The sequence below is a fragment of the Balaenoptera borealis genome (assembly GCF_965194805.1).
Source record: "Balaenoptera borealis genome assembly, chromosome: 20".
In the NCBI taxonomy this organism is placed as follows: domain Eukaryota; kingdom Metazoa; phylum Chordata; class Mammalia; order Artiodactyla; family Balaenopteridae; genus Balaenoptera; species Balaenoptera borealis.
In genome coordinates, this window is record NC_138879.1 from 55,200,880 (window position 1) to 55,215,036 (window position 14,157).

A 14,157-nucleotide genomic window follows, 5' to 3' on the forward strand; every position below is an offset into this window, starting at 1 on the left:
AGGTATATAAAGAACTCCTACAGCTCAACAACAGCAATAACCAAACAACCCCATTAAAAATGAGCACAGGACATTTGCATAGACATTTCTCCAAAGAAGAGACCAACAAGCACATGAAAAGATGCTCAACATCGTTAATCATTAGGGAAGTGCAAGTCAAAACCACAGTGAGATATCACATCATACCCATTAGGATGGCTATTATCAAAAAAGCAGAAAATAAGTGTTGGTGAGAATGTGGAGAAACTGGAACTCTTGTGCATTGCTGTTGGGAACGTAAAATGATGTAGCCACTGTAGAAAATGGTATGTTGGTTCCTCAAAAAAATTAAACAGAATTACCAATAATCCAGCAATTCCACTCCTGGGTACATACCTAAAAGAATTGAAAGCAGGGACTCAAACAGACATTCCTACACCCATGTTCACAACAGCATTATTCACAAGGCCAAAAAAGAAAAGCAACTCGGGTGTCCATCAGTAGATGAATGGATATACAATGGAATAGTATTCAGACATAAAAAGGAAGGAAATTCTGACATGTACAATGTGGCTGAACCTTGAAACATTATGCTAAATGAAATAAACCAGTCTCAAATGAATAAATATTGTTTGGTTCCACTTAAATGCGGTACTTACACTAGTCAAAGTCATAGAGACAAGAAAGTAGAATGGTGGTTGCCAGGGTCTGGGGGAGGGAGGAATGGAGGATTATTGTTTAATGGGTATGGAGTTTCAGACTGCGAAGATGAAAAAGTTCTGGAGATGGACAGTGGTGATGGTTGCACCACAGTCTGAATGTACTCAGTGCCACTGAAAATAGTTAAAATGGTACGTTTTATGTTATACATATTTTACCACAAGAAAAAATTACACTTTCTTAAAAAAAAGATAAAGTACTTACATATTGAAATGATACTATTTTATTATACTCTGTTTCCTTTTAAAATTACAGTTAGGTATCATGTTGATTTTTTAAAAACTATCCTTTATTTATTTATTTATTTTTGGCCGCACTGCGCGGCTTGCGGGATCTTAGTTCCCTGAGCAGGGATTGAACCCATGCACTCGGCATTGAAAGCGCGGAGTCCTAACCGCTGGATCGCCAGGGAATTCCTTCATGTTGCTTTTTTTTAATGACTTTGTAAATATCTTTAATGGAAGAATCAGGTAGTGTTCTAGAATTACCTTTCCTTCGTAGATTTAATGCCCTTCAACGGAGAATGTTTCTACCCCCAAGGGAAAGCAAAATTCCCTTCTTATTCTCCATCACTTACTCAAAATCGTGCCACGATTTAGTTTGCTTCACAGCAGAGCCTTGATTCTCCGGTTTATGTTGACTTCTTGAAATTATGTGTGTAGGTAAGTTGTATTATTTATGAATTTCATAAGGATAGTAACGAGGGTGTTATAAACTATTTATTATCAAAAGAACACATTTGACCTGATAGGATTGCGAACTGTCACTCTAGGACAGATGGTTGGGAGTGGAATTTCTGATAGTAGTGCATGTACATCTTCAAATTTACTTGGAAAAAAATATTTTTTATAGAAATTTAAAAAAATCAAGCTGCCTGCAGTGTTTTAGAGGGCCTGTTTATTGTTTCACACCCTCACCAACACTTGCCATCGTCTGATTTCTGCTGATCTATGTGAAGGATGTGAGTCGGGTTCCAATTTCATTTCTTAACTATGAAAAATCAATAGACCCAGCCCCATTTATTGACTGATAATCATCCCTCATCAATTCACAAATCTATGATTGTTACATATAAAATTGCCTTACACATGTAGATTTGTTTCTAGCCTTTCTGTTTCGTCCCATTTTTCTATTCAAGTATCCTATGGAAATATCCATCTGTCCTAATTATCATAGCTTTATAATAAGTCTTTATAAAACTGATTTTTTTTTCACCACTAATACATGTTTCCTCCAAAGCAGTCTAATATTTAGCAACGTAGCTTTATGGCAAGCCTCTGGGATAAATTAGTTGTAAATTACACATGGGTAAATCACTCTTGGAATTTTGAATAAAAGTGTTGGAGATAATCCAAATAAGAGGAAGCAAATCTGCCAAAGGTGATGATTTTTATTTGAAAGCAATGGATGTCAAGCTTTCTTTTTTGATTTGACAATGATTAGATTACCAAACTGTCCACTGAGACCACTTTTACTAGTTGATATTATAACAAGATCAATGTGTATAAAAGTACCCTTCTAAAGTGGGTGGCTTTGAAAATACCTATCTCCTATTGAGCAGGGGTTGGCCAACACAGTGCTGACCAGTGACCATGGACTTCGTTTCTCTTCTGCGCTCACAAAACACTTGAGCCCAGTTTTAACGAAGGAAATAACCCTTCTTCCTGTGATCAGGTCGGAGATGAAGGTGGTGACCACGTGCTGATTTTTTCAAATTACACGTGGTTCCTACAAATGGTGGTAAAGAAAGAGCTGGTGATGAGTGGCTTCTGGGCCCATAATGATCAGTTAGTTTGCCATAATTAGGACAATTATCATAGTTTTTTGATGCTTAACCAGAAAGAGAAGTGATCCTGTTTGAAGACAAAGGGAATGCTTATTTGATCCTTGAACAAATGAATTTCCTCTACAGTAAGCCACAGAGAGTTTCACAATTACAATAAGCTGCAATGCCCCTGTGCCTTGGGGTATATGGAATATATTCTATTTAATAATAATAATATAGTAAATGAATGAATATATATATATGAACACCTGACTCTCCATCACTTTGTCTCCCTTAAATGCTGTCTTTGCTTACAAGATAACACACTTCAGGGGAAAACTGCCAAGACTATCCAGTGAGGACTTTCTCAGTGTAATTTCCAGGATTTTTATCATGCAGTCCACAGATGTTTTGGCACTTTCAGTGGTAAAATTACTACGAGGAAAAAAAACCTCTTTTTATTTGTTAAAAATACATATTTCACAAAAAGGAAATGTGTGCCTTATGATTTTTCTTAGAAATTCTGTTCCTTTATAAGTCATGAAAACCTTGAAGCCTGTACGAGCACCACAAGGAGCGTATGCCTCAGTCCATCTTGGCTAAAATGCCATTCACGGAGTGAAGTTATCTCACCACTGTAGCTTCATGGTATTTGTGATTACAGTCGGCCTTCTGTATTCATGGGTTCCGCATCTGCGGATCCAACCAACCACGGATCGAAAATATTTGGAAAAAATTCCAGAAAGTTCCAAAAAGCAAAACTTGAATTTGCCGCATGTAAGCAACTATTTAGATAACATTTACATTGTATGCAGTATTAGAAGAATCTAGAGATGATTTAAAGTGTATGGGAGGATGGGCATAGGTTACATCAAATACTATGCCATTTCATATAAGGAATTTGAACATCTGCAGATTTTGGTATCCTGGGGGCTCCTGGAACCAATCCCCTACAGATCCTGAGGGACAGCTGTATTTATGTTCATTACGTTTACCTTCTGTGGTCATGTTGTGTTTATCCCATATGCACAAAAGTGGATTAGTGACTCATATAGTGATTCACTGAGGTATAAAAATAGTATAAAGAGACTTCCAGTTTTAGCTCTAATATGTCAAGAGTCTGGAAATTGTCACCATCATCCTTAAAAAAAGAAAAGGATAGACAAATGAAGATATCAGTGACTTTCCTTGAATCCATCAAAGAGCGGAGATCTCAGGGCAAACTGCCATCCTGAAACCTGGTGAGTCAGGAATGTCCTGGGAGACACAGTAACTGAGATCTGCTTCCTTGGAGCAGAAGTTATGAGCCGTAGACTGGCAGGAATATTTAAATGATCAGTTTGACACATTGTTGGAGGTTGAGTGTGGACTCACTGTGAGAGTGAGAGATTCATGGGGGCCACCATCCTAGGGCTCCCCTACACTTTCATGGGTCTTCCTGGGAATCTTGCCAGATTTCTCATGGTGAAGATCCAACAAAGATCCCTCATGACCCTCACAGAAGGAGGGAAAGATAAGCTACCGTAAAACCCGCTGAGAGTCTTCTCAGTCACAAAGGCCCACTCTCCAGGGAAAAGGACTGTGCCTGAACACAGTTCTGAAATTTTTGGGGAAAAGAATTTCTCACCACTCCAACCCCCTGAGAGAAACAAAAAACCAAGACAGGATAGGGCTCTAAGGAAACAGAATGTTGTGGTTAAAGAAAGGGTCGAGGTGACTGGGCAGGAGGGGAGGAGTGGGGCTGGGGGATGCCCTGCTATAGGAAGAGGAATAGAAATATTTGTGAAGACCCAGCCCCAGGGCAGCCCCACTAAGAGGCTGAGATCTAACTGGGAGATTACACAGAGCCTCTCTCCTTTCCCCTACACCCTACTGCCACATTAGTAGGGCTCCAGCATCATAACCATGAGTTAACAGGTGCAAGACGCAGCATCTGTACATAGCCAAGAGAGAAGACAAAAAACAAGAACCCTAGAGGAATTTGAAGCCTCTGGTACCTAAAACTACAACAAACGCTGAACACGGCCTGACACTCCTAGACAGTTTAACAAAACCTAAAGACCTATCTACCTGATACAACATGTCTGGCTTTCAAACAAAGCCGAAGGAAATAACCACTGTCTGAATAGACAAAGTGATCCTGAAAACCAGGCTCGGATATGAATTATCAGATAAGGAATTTGAAACAACTATAATTGGAAACTTTAAGGGAAAAAAAAATCAAAAGAAAGTGCTAGAAATAAAAAACACTCTAACAGGAATGATGGGTTCGTCAGTAGGCTTGACACAATAGATAAACATCACTGAGCTTGAAGGTAGGGTGAGGGCACTAGCTGCTGACTTAAGTAGCTGGAGATTAGTGGTATCTGTAAGATTAAAGGCAAAGAAATTGTATATAAACACTGTATTCTAGTTGGTAAAGTTTTTGTTTCCCCACAAGGGTACAGATGAACAATGCTGTAGCCACTACACATGCATACTGGAATTGAACAATTAAATACCTGGATGGTGGCCGGTGGGAGCCAGGGTTTCCACTGTTGGAATGGGAGACTACAGACAAGCATGAGGAGCATGCCAGAATGACCCATGTGGCATTGGATTAGAGTTCGAGACACCATGTTTAGCTTAATATATTTGCAGGCGGATACATATCAAAATAGTTATACATATGCATATATACCTAGTTTAGTATACATACTTATTTTTCCTCCCTCTGTCAGGTGAGAAGGCCTGGAAGCAATGACACTTCAGTGACACTGAGCACTCTCGGTGCCCATATCTTGGTTTCTAATACCATTTTCCAATAAAAGGAGTAAAGCCTCCTTAAAGAAATGGCTGCTTCTTAGCTGTAGCAAGAAATATACAAGATGACCCTGCAGCATCTTGCAGTGCTGGAAAATGAGGAATTGCTCAAAGAAACCACAGTGAAATGGCTATGTCAAAGGGACAGGAGCCAAATAAAAGGGCCCCCAGTGGCCAAAGCTGGAACAATTTGAGTGAAAAATAAATAAAGGAACATTGAATTATCACTCAAAGTATAAAGTAAATATCCACGAGCCCTTTCTGATATAAATAAATGATTGGAGAAATAGATAAATGGGAGAGAATAGACAATCTTTTGTGCAGAGGAAATTCCAAATAACTTATGTGGATAGTCTCCGTAAAAGGAGATGGGACATAAGTTCCCACATTTTAAGTACAGGCTGTGCATCGCGACTTCCTTCTAAAGAGTACAGTAGGAAAAGGGGAGGAAAAGGAGTAACTTTACGGTGGAAACGCCTGGAAACACTCCCTCAGCCAGATGATCAAGGTTAACAACCACAGTGATAAACGATGTCACGTTAATAGCATGAATTCCAGATATGGTGTGATGCGAATAGCACTTTACCTCTGTGGACTTCCTCCCCCAAACCCATAACCCTGGTATAATTATGAGAAACGCATCAGACAAACCCCAATTGAGGGACATTTTACAAATTACCTGACCGGTACTCTTTAAAATTGTCAGGGTCATAAAAGACAAGCAAAGCCTGAGAAACTTGACACCAACAAGAGAAGCCTAAGGAGACATGACAACAAAATGTAATGTGGCAAAACCTAAGGAAATCTGAATAAAGTATGCACTTTAGTTAACAATTATGAATCAACATTGGTTCATTAGTTGGGCCAAATGTACCATAGCAACGAAAGATGTTGGCAATAGGGGAAATTGGGTGTGTAGTATATGGGAACTTCCTGTACAATCTTCACAACTTTTCTGTAAATCTAAAGCTATTCTTAGAAAAGGTTATTAAAAATAGTAATGAAAAGAATAATAGAAATACTATAGGTCTCAAAATAATGTCATAAAAGTAAATAGTAACCAAGACTCTATGAATTCAATAATTGTGGACAAGCCACCGAAAAAGGAAAAGGTGAACAAGAAGTATGATGGTGGCTCTCTGAAAGTAGGATTTTATTGCACTGGCACTCCGGTGGATTCCAATCTCCTGTGCTCCATCTAAGGTCTGTCACAAATTGTGGTATGAAGCCATCAAAGCTTTTGTGTCATTTGCAAACAAAGCCTATGGCCTTTCACTAAATTAATTGAATGTTTAAAAAACAAGCACAAATGAATATATTCCAGTCTGGTGTATGTGGAGGTTATTTCTAAAGGGGAAAAAAAAAAAGGCTAACATTACAGAGGCATCATTCAAGGCTGCATCTCTGATAGCAAAAACAGGTACAAATCACACCATTGCTGAGAATCTTGTAAAACCAGATGCAAAAGTAATGACAAATCTTATGCTCACAGAGAGAAAGCAGAAGAAATTACTGGCAGCATTCCTTCCGGAGAAGATACTCCTTGTGGTTGTAGGTTCTCAATGGATAACACATGGAACCGCTACTATTCTCTCGCTTGTAAGCCAAGTGACATTTACATTATAGTTGCACAAAACCACTGATCTGCTGAGTATAAATAGATTCTTGGCCTATGCGTGTTATGTAGGAGGGAGATATGTTCAACATCTTTTCCTATTGATTACTGAAAACTCATGTTATGGAAGATATAATTTTTATTGAATTAATCATGACTTTGTGAGCCCTGCTGGAGACTGCAGAGTGTGCCAGAGTCAGGGTCAGTGGCTGCAGCCAGGTCGGATCCTTGTCCTTAACTAAGAGAGGTCACACTTGGATGTCAACCCAGATGTCTGCCACGCTTGGATGTTAGCCATTGACAGCCTTTGGTGATCAATAACATTCCCTCTAAACTTGATTCAAGGTTGAAGGAAATTGTATAAATTATGCAGATTATAAAATAATACAATTTGGGGTTATGTCTTTGCAGCAAGCTGTATGATGGCATGAGCCATGACAACGATACTCTTTCCTAACGTGTGCTAGTCACAGAGAGAAAGATGTTCACAGAAGCTTTTTTGTTTTGTTTTTGTTATATTGGCTAATTAGTTTTGCAAAGGTAATTTTTGCACATGGTGAAAAATTTGAACTGTCCAAGAGGGTATATAGAGAAGAGTCTGCACTCCTCTCCTAGTCTCCCTTCCCTAGGGGCAACCACTACCACTACTGCCATTTCCTTCCTATAAGTTGTTGGCATGAAGGAAGAGATAAAGGCTTGTTGCTTGTGACTTCTTGTTAAATATATCAGGTGGAACGTATTTTTTAAATCACATTTCCCTCCTGAAACCCCTCAGAAGTAAAAATACAGGGGTCAAAAAGGCATGGAACCCAAAGAACAAAGAGATTGGGAAAGAAAATAGCAGTAGCACAAATTTTGAAAGCCGGAGAGCAAATGGGTGATAGCAAATTTGCCAGGACCGTTAGCTTTGCAGAACTCCAGAATCTCAGAAACGGAGGTGTCAGACCCATCCGAAAGTGGGAATGCAGTGAAAGCTGAAAATCGGAGATACAAAGTTCTGTGTAAGATGCAGTTAGATAAGACTCCCTCCCAAATCTCTGCTGCCAGGTGACATCATCCAACATTCTGGAAGAACATTAGGGGTTTCCTTCTTAGAGAGTTGAACCAGAGGGATTCTGGACTCAGAGAGTCTAAGAGTAGCTGTGGATAGGGTATCTTACTGAAAATAGGGGAAAAAATAGAAACATATATATTGAATGATCAGATCATTCCCCTTGGCTTGTGGAAGGCTGCCAGTCAGGCCACACTTTCAGGAAGTAGACAGCAAAATCATTTCTTAGGAACGTGGCTTGACCAAGAAGAAAGATATTCTGAAATCAATAGTTGAGAATCTCGTAACCAAACAACATTAACCAGATTGCCTTAGTCAAAAGCTCTACTCAGGCACACAGATTCCTATTAGGTTAGTAGCGCCTCGGTACTGAGGGCCAGCCAAGACCTGGAGAAAAAACCTCTTTCATGAGGGACGTGATAGAGCAGAAAAGAAGACCCTCGGAGGAAGCAGAAACAACCTTGGCAGAAGAACTGAACCTTAAAAATCCTTTTTTTAATGTCTATGGACACAGAAGAAAAAATATTGTACAGTAAAACAGAAACAGGATGCTGGTTTTTTTTTTAAATATAAATTTATTTATTTATTTATATTTTATTTTTGGCTGTGTTGGGTCTTCGTTTCTGTGCGAGGGCTTTCTCCAGTTGTGACGAGCGCGAACCTCTCACCATCGCGGAGCACAGGCTCCAGACGCGCAGGCTCAGTAGTTGTGGCTCACGGGCTTAGTCGCTCCGTGGCATGTGGGATCTTCCCAGACCAGGGCTCGAACCCGTGTCCCCTGCATTGGCAGGCAGATTCTTAACCACTGCGCCACCAGGGAAGCCCCCAGGATGCTGTTTTTAAAGAAGAGAATGTCATGTGAGAAAAAGTTTTGGGGAGTTAAAAATATGATAGAAGATGAAAAACTCAACATAGATTTTGGAAGATGATGTTGAGAGACTCCCTCACAAATAGAGTAAAAAGATAAAAGAAACAAGAAATATAGGGGATCGGTTGGCAGGGTTAAGAATAGCAGAGGACAGAGAAAATGGATGGAGGAATTTTCGGAAGAAATATTTCAGTAGAGTTTTCCACATCTGAGGTGTATGCGTTTCCAGATTGAAAAGGCAAGCTCATTATCTATCTCAATGGATCTTTAGAAAAGAAAAAATAAAAGATCTACCATCATGTAATTTCAGAACACACGGGAAAGAGAGAGGATGCTATAAGGTGAGACGGAGGGAGGGAGGGAGAAAGGAGAGAGAAACCAAACAACATTGTTGATGTAAAGTACGCTTTCTTTTTTAACTGTGTGGGGAAAATTGTGGTAATTTAAAAATTTTAGTAAACATCGTTGGCTTGAATGTTGACCAAACTTACTCATTAGAAGGTCTATGTTGGATGTCATTAAGTCGGTAGAAACACTGCATCCTATCGGCCAACGTCCTTTCTGATGGGCTACTTGTCTGTTCTGATTGGTTGCCGGCTTTTGTTTTCCTTCACGTTGTTTCTTTCCATGGATATCATAAACTTAGCTCTAGTAGAGAGGCTCCCACTAATAGGTCAGAGTTTAGCAGCAGCATTTGGCAATTTATACAGTCAGAACAACCACCCCTCCCACTTTTTTCAGGTGCCAGGGTTTACAGTGGTGATGTGGAAAGCAGAGATAGCAGTGGCTCCTTTCCTGCTCGGGAACTTTACAAATTATTACTCTCCTTTTTTTTCCTCCTCACTTGGTAGTTATATTAAATCTCTGGGGAAATGAAAAGCCAGTCTTCTTTCAAAATCAGATGGAGAAATTCTGTCCTAATGCACTAACAGCTCTCGCCTCCCTTTCTGAATGATTCCAAACCCTCTGATCCCCTCTGGAGGGTTTGAGGTAGAGGCAGCAGGGAATTATACATCTGGTTTATTACCCTTGGGAGACTTGGCCATCAGAGGCTCCCGTGTGGAACAATCCTATATATGAAAACAAATGAGATTCTGCTTGGTGCAGCTCAGTTGAGCAGTGAAGTGGTGGGACTGAGCAGATGTAGGGCTTGGTGTGCTGAGGGCTTAGTGGAAGCGCCTAAGGAAGGGATGGTAGAAAGACAATGTTCAGATATTTGAATACTTAGCGTGTAGAGGGGGAGTCAAGCCCCCTTTTATGGTCTGACTCCAAAAGGCAGAAGCGGGTCTTACAGGTGGATGTAAACTCAGTGGGCAGCAGAGCAGAGCTAAGAGCATGGCCTCTGGAGTCAGGTAGCCTGGGATGGAGTCCCAGCGTCACTGCTTACCAGCTGCTGACTTTGACCTTGGACCAGTTACTCATGCAATGGCTGTGTTCAAGTGAACTTCATTCAATGTCTCGATACACAAAAATAACCATGTTATAATGGCTGCTGGTGGTAGTATTCTTTATTTTTAATTGCAAAACCAATGTGACCTCATTAGAGAAAGTTTTCAGAACTGAAGGAAACATATCACATGAAATATCACAGGTCTTATACAATTTCTAAAATTTGTCTTTATTCTCAATCTTTTTTTTCCCCCTGTGCTAATGAATATTTACACAGTTGTAACCAGCCTTTTTACTTAACATTATAACATAAGAATGTTCCCAGGTTTCATCTTAAGTCTTATCACATATTTTTTTTTAAAGCTACCCAGTACTATCTTATATGCACTCACTGTATTTTAAATTACTGATTACATACTGTTGGACTTTAAATTGCTATCAGTTTTGTAGTGTGGTAGTATTGCTAGTTTTAGCTCTTCCTGTTTTGTTTTGTTTTTTAATCATTTACTTACATTAAGTGGGATTCCTGGATTAAGGAGTATAAATGTTTTTATTACTCTTAACATTTTTTTACTTAAAGAGCAATGCCCTTCCACCTAAATAGTGCATTTAATATGTGTTTATCTCTTTTTTCTCCTCGGATCCCACTACCCTAGCAGAGGGAAAAGAGCACAGTGCATGTATGGAAGACCCAAGATAGAGACTGAACTGAACGAGGAAAGCTGCAGCCTGGTGGCGAGACGTGCAGTGAGGCCCAGCCGAGCCAGAAAAAGCAAACGTCGGAAAGAAAAAAGAGGCCACCACAGAACGCGACAGCCTCTTGCGAAGGTACCATAATCTACTTAACCTTTCCCTGACGTGCAATGTTGTGATGGTTAATTTTATGCGTCAACTTGACTGGGTCACGAGGTCCCCAGATATTTGGCTAAACATTATTTCTGGGTGTGTCTGTGAGGGTGTTTCCAGAAGAGATTAGCGTTTGACTCAGTAGACTGTGTGAGAGAATAGAAAATAATAGAAAAAAAAAAAAAAAAAAAATATATATATATATATATATATATGCATTGGTCTCTGTGCCCTAAACCCTTTAGAGCTCCTAAAACCCTTGTAAGTTGCTAAGTGATGAGAACACTAGGAGCATCTATTATTCCATATTTGTCTTTGATCTTGTCTCTGACACAGGGGCTCCTAAAACTTGTAAATTTCTAAGTCATCAGAGCGCTAGGCTCGTCTTCTGTTCTATTGAGGTGACGCTGGGTGGGCTCCTGGATGGGGGCCTGGTCACCAGGAAGTCCAAGCCATGGTTAGAAGCTTGGATTTTCAGTCCTATCCCCGGGCCCGTGCCCCATCCTCTAGGGAGGGGAGAGGGGCCGGAAATAGAGTTAATAATTGACCATGCCTGTGTGAGGAATCCTCCATAAAAATCCCACTTGTAGGGGATTTGGGAGCTTCCAGGTTGGCAAACACATCCACTCCAGGAGGGAGATGCACTCCAGCCCTACGGGGACAGAGCCCTGTGCCCGGGACCCTCCCGGACCTCGCCCTAGGTGTCTCTTCATCTCGTTGTTCATCTGTGTCCTTTATGATGCCCTTTGTTAAACTAGTAAATGTAAGTTAAGTGTTTCCCCGAGTTCTGTGAGCTGCTCTAGTAAATTCATCAAATCTGAAGAGGGGGTCGTGGGAACCTCCGATTTGTAGCCAATTGGTCAGAAGCCCAGGTGACAAACTGGACTTGTGGTTGATATCTAATGTGTGGTCAGTTGGCATCTGATGTGGGGCGGGGAGCAGTCTTGTAGGACAGAGTCCTTCACCTGTGGGATCGGACGCCATCTCCGATGTCAGAATCGAGTTAAATTGTAGGACACCCCGCTGGGGTTGTGAATTGTTTCGTGGGAGGAAATGCACATCTTTGGTGACCAGAAGTGCTGTGAGTGTCCTGTGTGAGGAGCAGAGGAGACACCCAGGAGGAAGGCTGAGTTTTTTCTAACTCAGGAGGAGGACTGCGTCGTTTTTCTAATGCGCTGAGTAAAGCAGACGGCGCTCCCCAATGTGGGTGGGCATCACCCAGTCTGTTGTGGGCCTGTATTCAGGCTCTGTCCATCTATCCTATTGATTTGGTTTATCTTTTTTTTTTTTTTGTATTATAAACAATGTTTCAATGACTACCCCTGAACATGCCAAGAGTGGACTTACTGGGCCGTGCTCTTCAAGGGTTTTCTCAAGGTTCCTGATACACACTGCTGCACACTGAGAGGTGGTGTCAGAATCTTTGAGTGGGCAGTGTTTCACACGAGAGCCCTGGCACCATCAAAACCCTGGCACGCCCCACTCCTCTCCACTTCGGGGTCCTCGGTTCTGCCTGCCCGTGGTGCTTTCCCAGTGCCTCTCATTTTTATCAACCCTCAGATAACCCGCTTTCCTCCCTCCTTCCCCAAGTGTGTTTCATCAGGAGTCCAAACCCAACTCGTAAATGAGCTAGCTATAGGATTTGGGGCCCGTCATTTAAATTCATTGGAATCCGATTCTCTCATTTGCCAAGTGAGAGGATTTTACTACATAATCTCTAAGGTCCTCTCAGTTACAGTTTTATTTATAATATTAAATAATTGAAAATAACCTAAATGTTCAACAACAAGGTTTGGTTAAGTAAGTCATGATATATCCAGATGATAGAATACCAAGCAGTAATTTTTTTAAATGTATTTTTATTATATCGCATGAGAGCAGCTCATGTTCATCATGCTAAGTGACAGCAGCATGACACTGTGCGATTCCAGATTTGTATGTACAAATCTTAATGTATAAAATTAAACAGAAACATACCATAAGACTAACAGCAGTTCTCTATATGATTGTATTATTGGTAATATATAATCATAAAAATGCATTTTCTTTCATTGTGAAAATCAGGTACTGAAGTAGGATCAGCTTAAAGCTCCTTGGCCTCTGTGCAGGTTTTCTTGACCTTTAGGCAGGGTTAGGCCCTTTGTCCTGAGCTCCCACTGTATCTAGAACAAGACTTTGTTACAGCCAACACTACCCTGCATCGTAACTGCCAGCCAACATGTCTGCTTCCTACTGAATTCTGAGACTCCTGACGGCAGAGTTCCTGTCTTGTTTATCGCTATAGCATGGTGCCTGGCACTTAGAACATGCCAGGCACATGTTGACTAAATGTTGAAACAATTTCTGTTGGAACTATAGACCAAAGTAATCAGATTTAATTCTGCGGCTTGGTATTGCCCACTCCTTTTCAGGTTCCACAGTCAGTAACACAAGCATCTCAGATAATATTTTTCCTAAAAGCTTTGTCTACAACTTGGGTAAATTGCCACCGCGAGATGGGTGCTGCTTGGGTGTCTGGGTGGGAAAATTCCTTTGAGGGATATGGAGACATCGGACAGCTCTACCTAGCGGCATCCGTCATTTGCACATGCATCTACCTCCCTTACTGTGATTTCTTGCTCACCATGCAACTTCCAAGTTGTAATTTGGCTTCTTGTGGAAATGTCAAAACAGTAAATGTGCTAGCTGGTCTGGAGGGCATAAGAGACTGTTCCCTCTGGCAGTTGTGTTTCTCATGGTAAATTAATGAATTGGCAAAATTTGGATTCTGATGACCCAATGAGGTGCCGCCACCCTGTGAAGTCCCTTGACATGCTTCGTACCATCTATCTTATCTCCAGCAATAGTGGAGAATCAGAGGGGAGGGCTCATTGTCCGGAATGCTAGGGAAAGGATACCCAGGATAGAAGGGAAGCTGCCGAGGTAAACTTCGGACACAACTGGACAGCTGTGGGCAAACCTTCAGGTTTGGGTACAAGAAAGTTTTGCTATGGATTAATTCTACACGTGACGAGGAGAAGACCAGGACAAACTATGCTATGATCCATTATAGTTACACATTAACGGAAAAGGCACTAAGATGTCCTTAGCCATTTACTTTCTAAATTGTTTTTCCTTGTGTC

The 14,157-nt window shown here is 40.9% G+C and overlaps 1 protein-coding gene across 23 annotated transcripts in view; it reads left to right on the forward strand.

Annotated features, from left to right (window-relative positions):
• Positions 1–14,157, forward strand: part of ADPRM (ADP-ribose/CDP-alcohol diphosphatase, manganese dependent) — a 385,000-nt gene that overhangs the window by 204,056 nt on the left and 166,787 nt on the right. For 22 of the 23 annotated variants that reach the window (XR_014238652.1, XR_014238653.1, XM_082373310.1 and 19 more), the window contains one exon: positions 10,846–11,017. Coding sequence is in view for 20 of the 23 variants with exons in the window: in XM_082373310.1 (XP_082229436.1) it covers positions 10,846–11,017 (172 nt within the window). In the remaining 3 variants the exon portion in view is untranslated. Of the gene's footprint in view, positions 1–10,845; positions 11,018–13,099; positions 14,117–14,157 lie in introns of those variants that run through there. The other variant, XM_082373309.1, reaches the window with a different exon arrangement.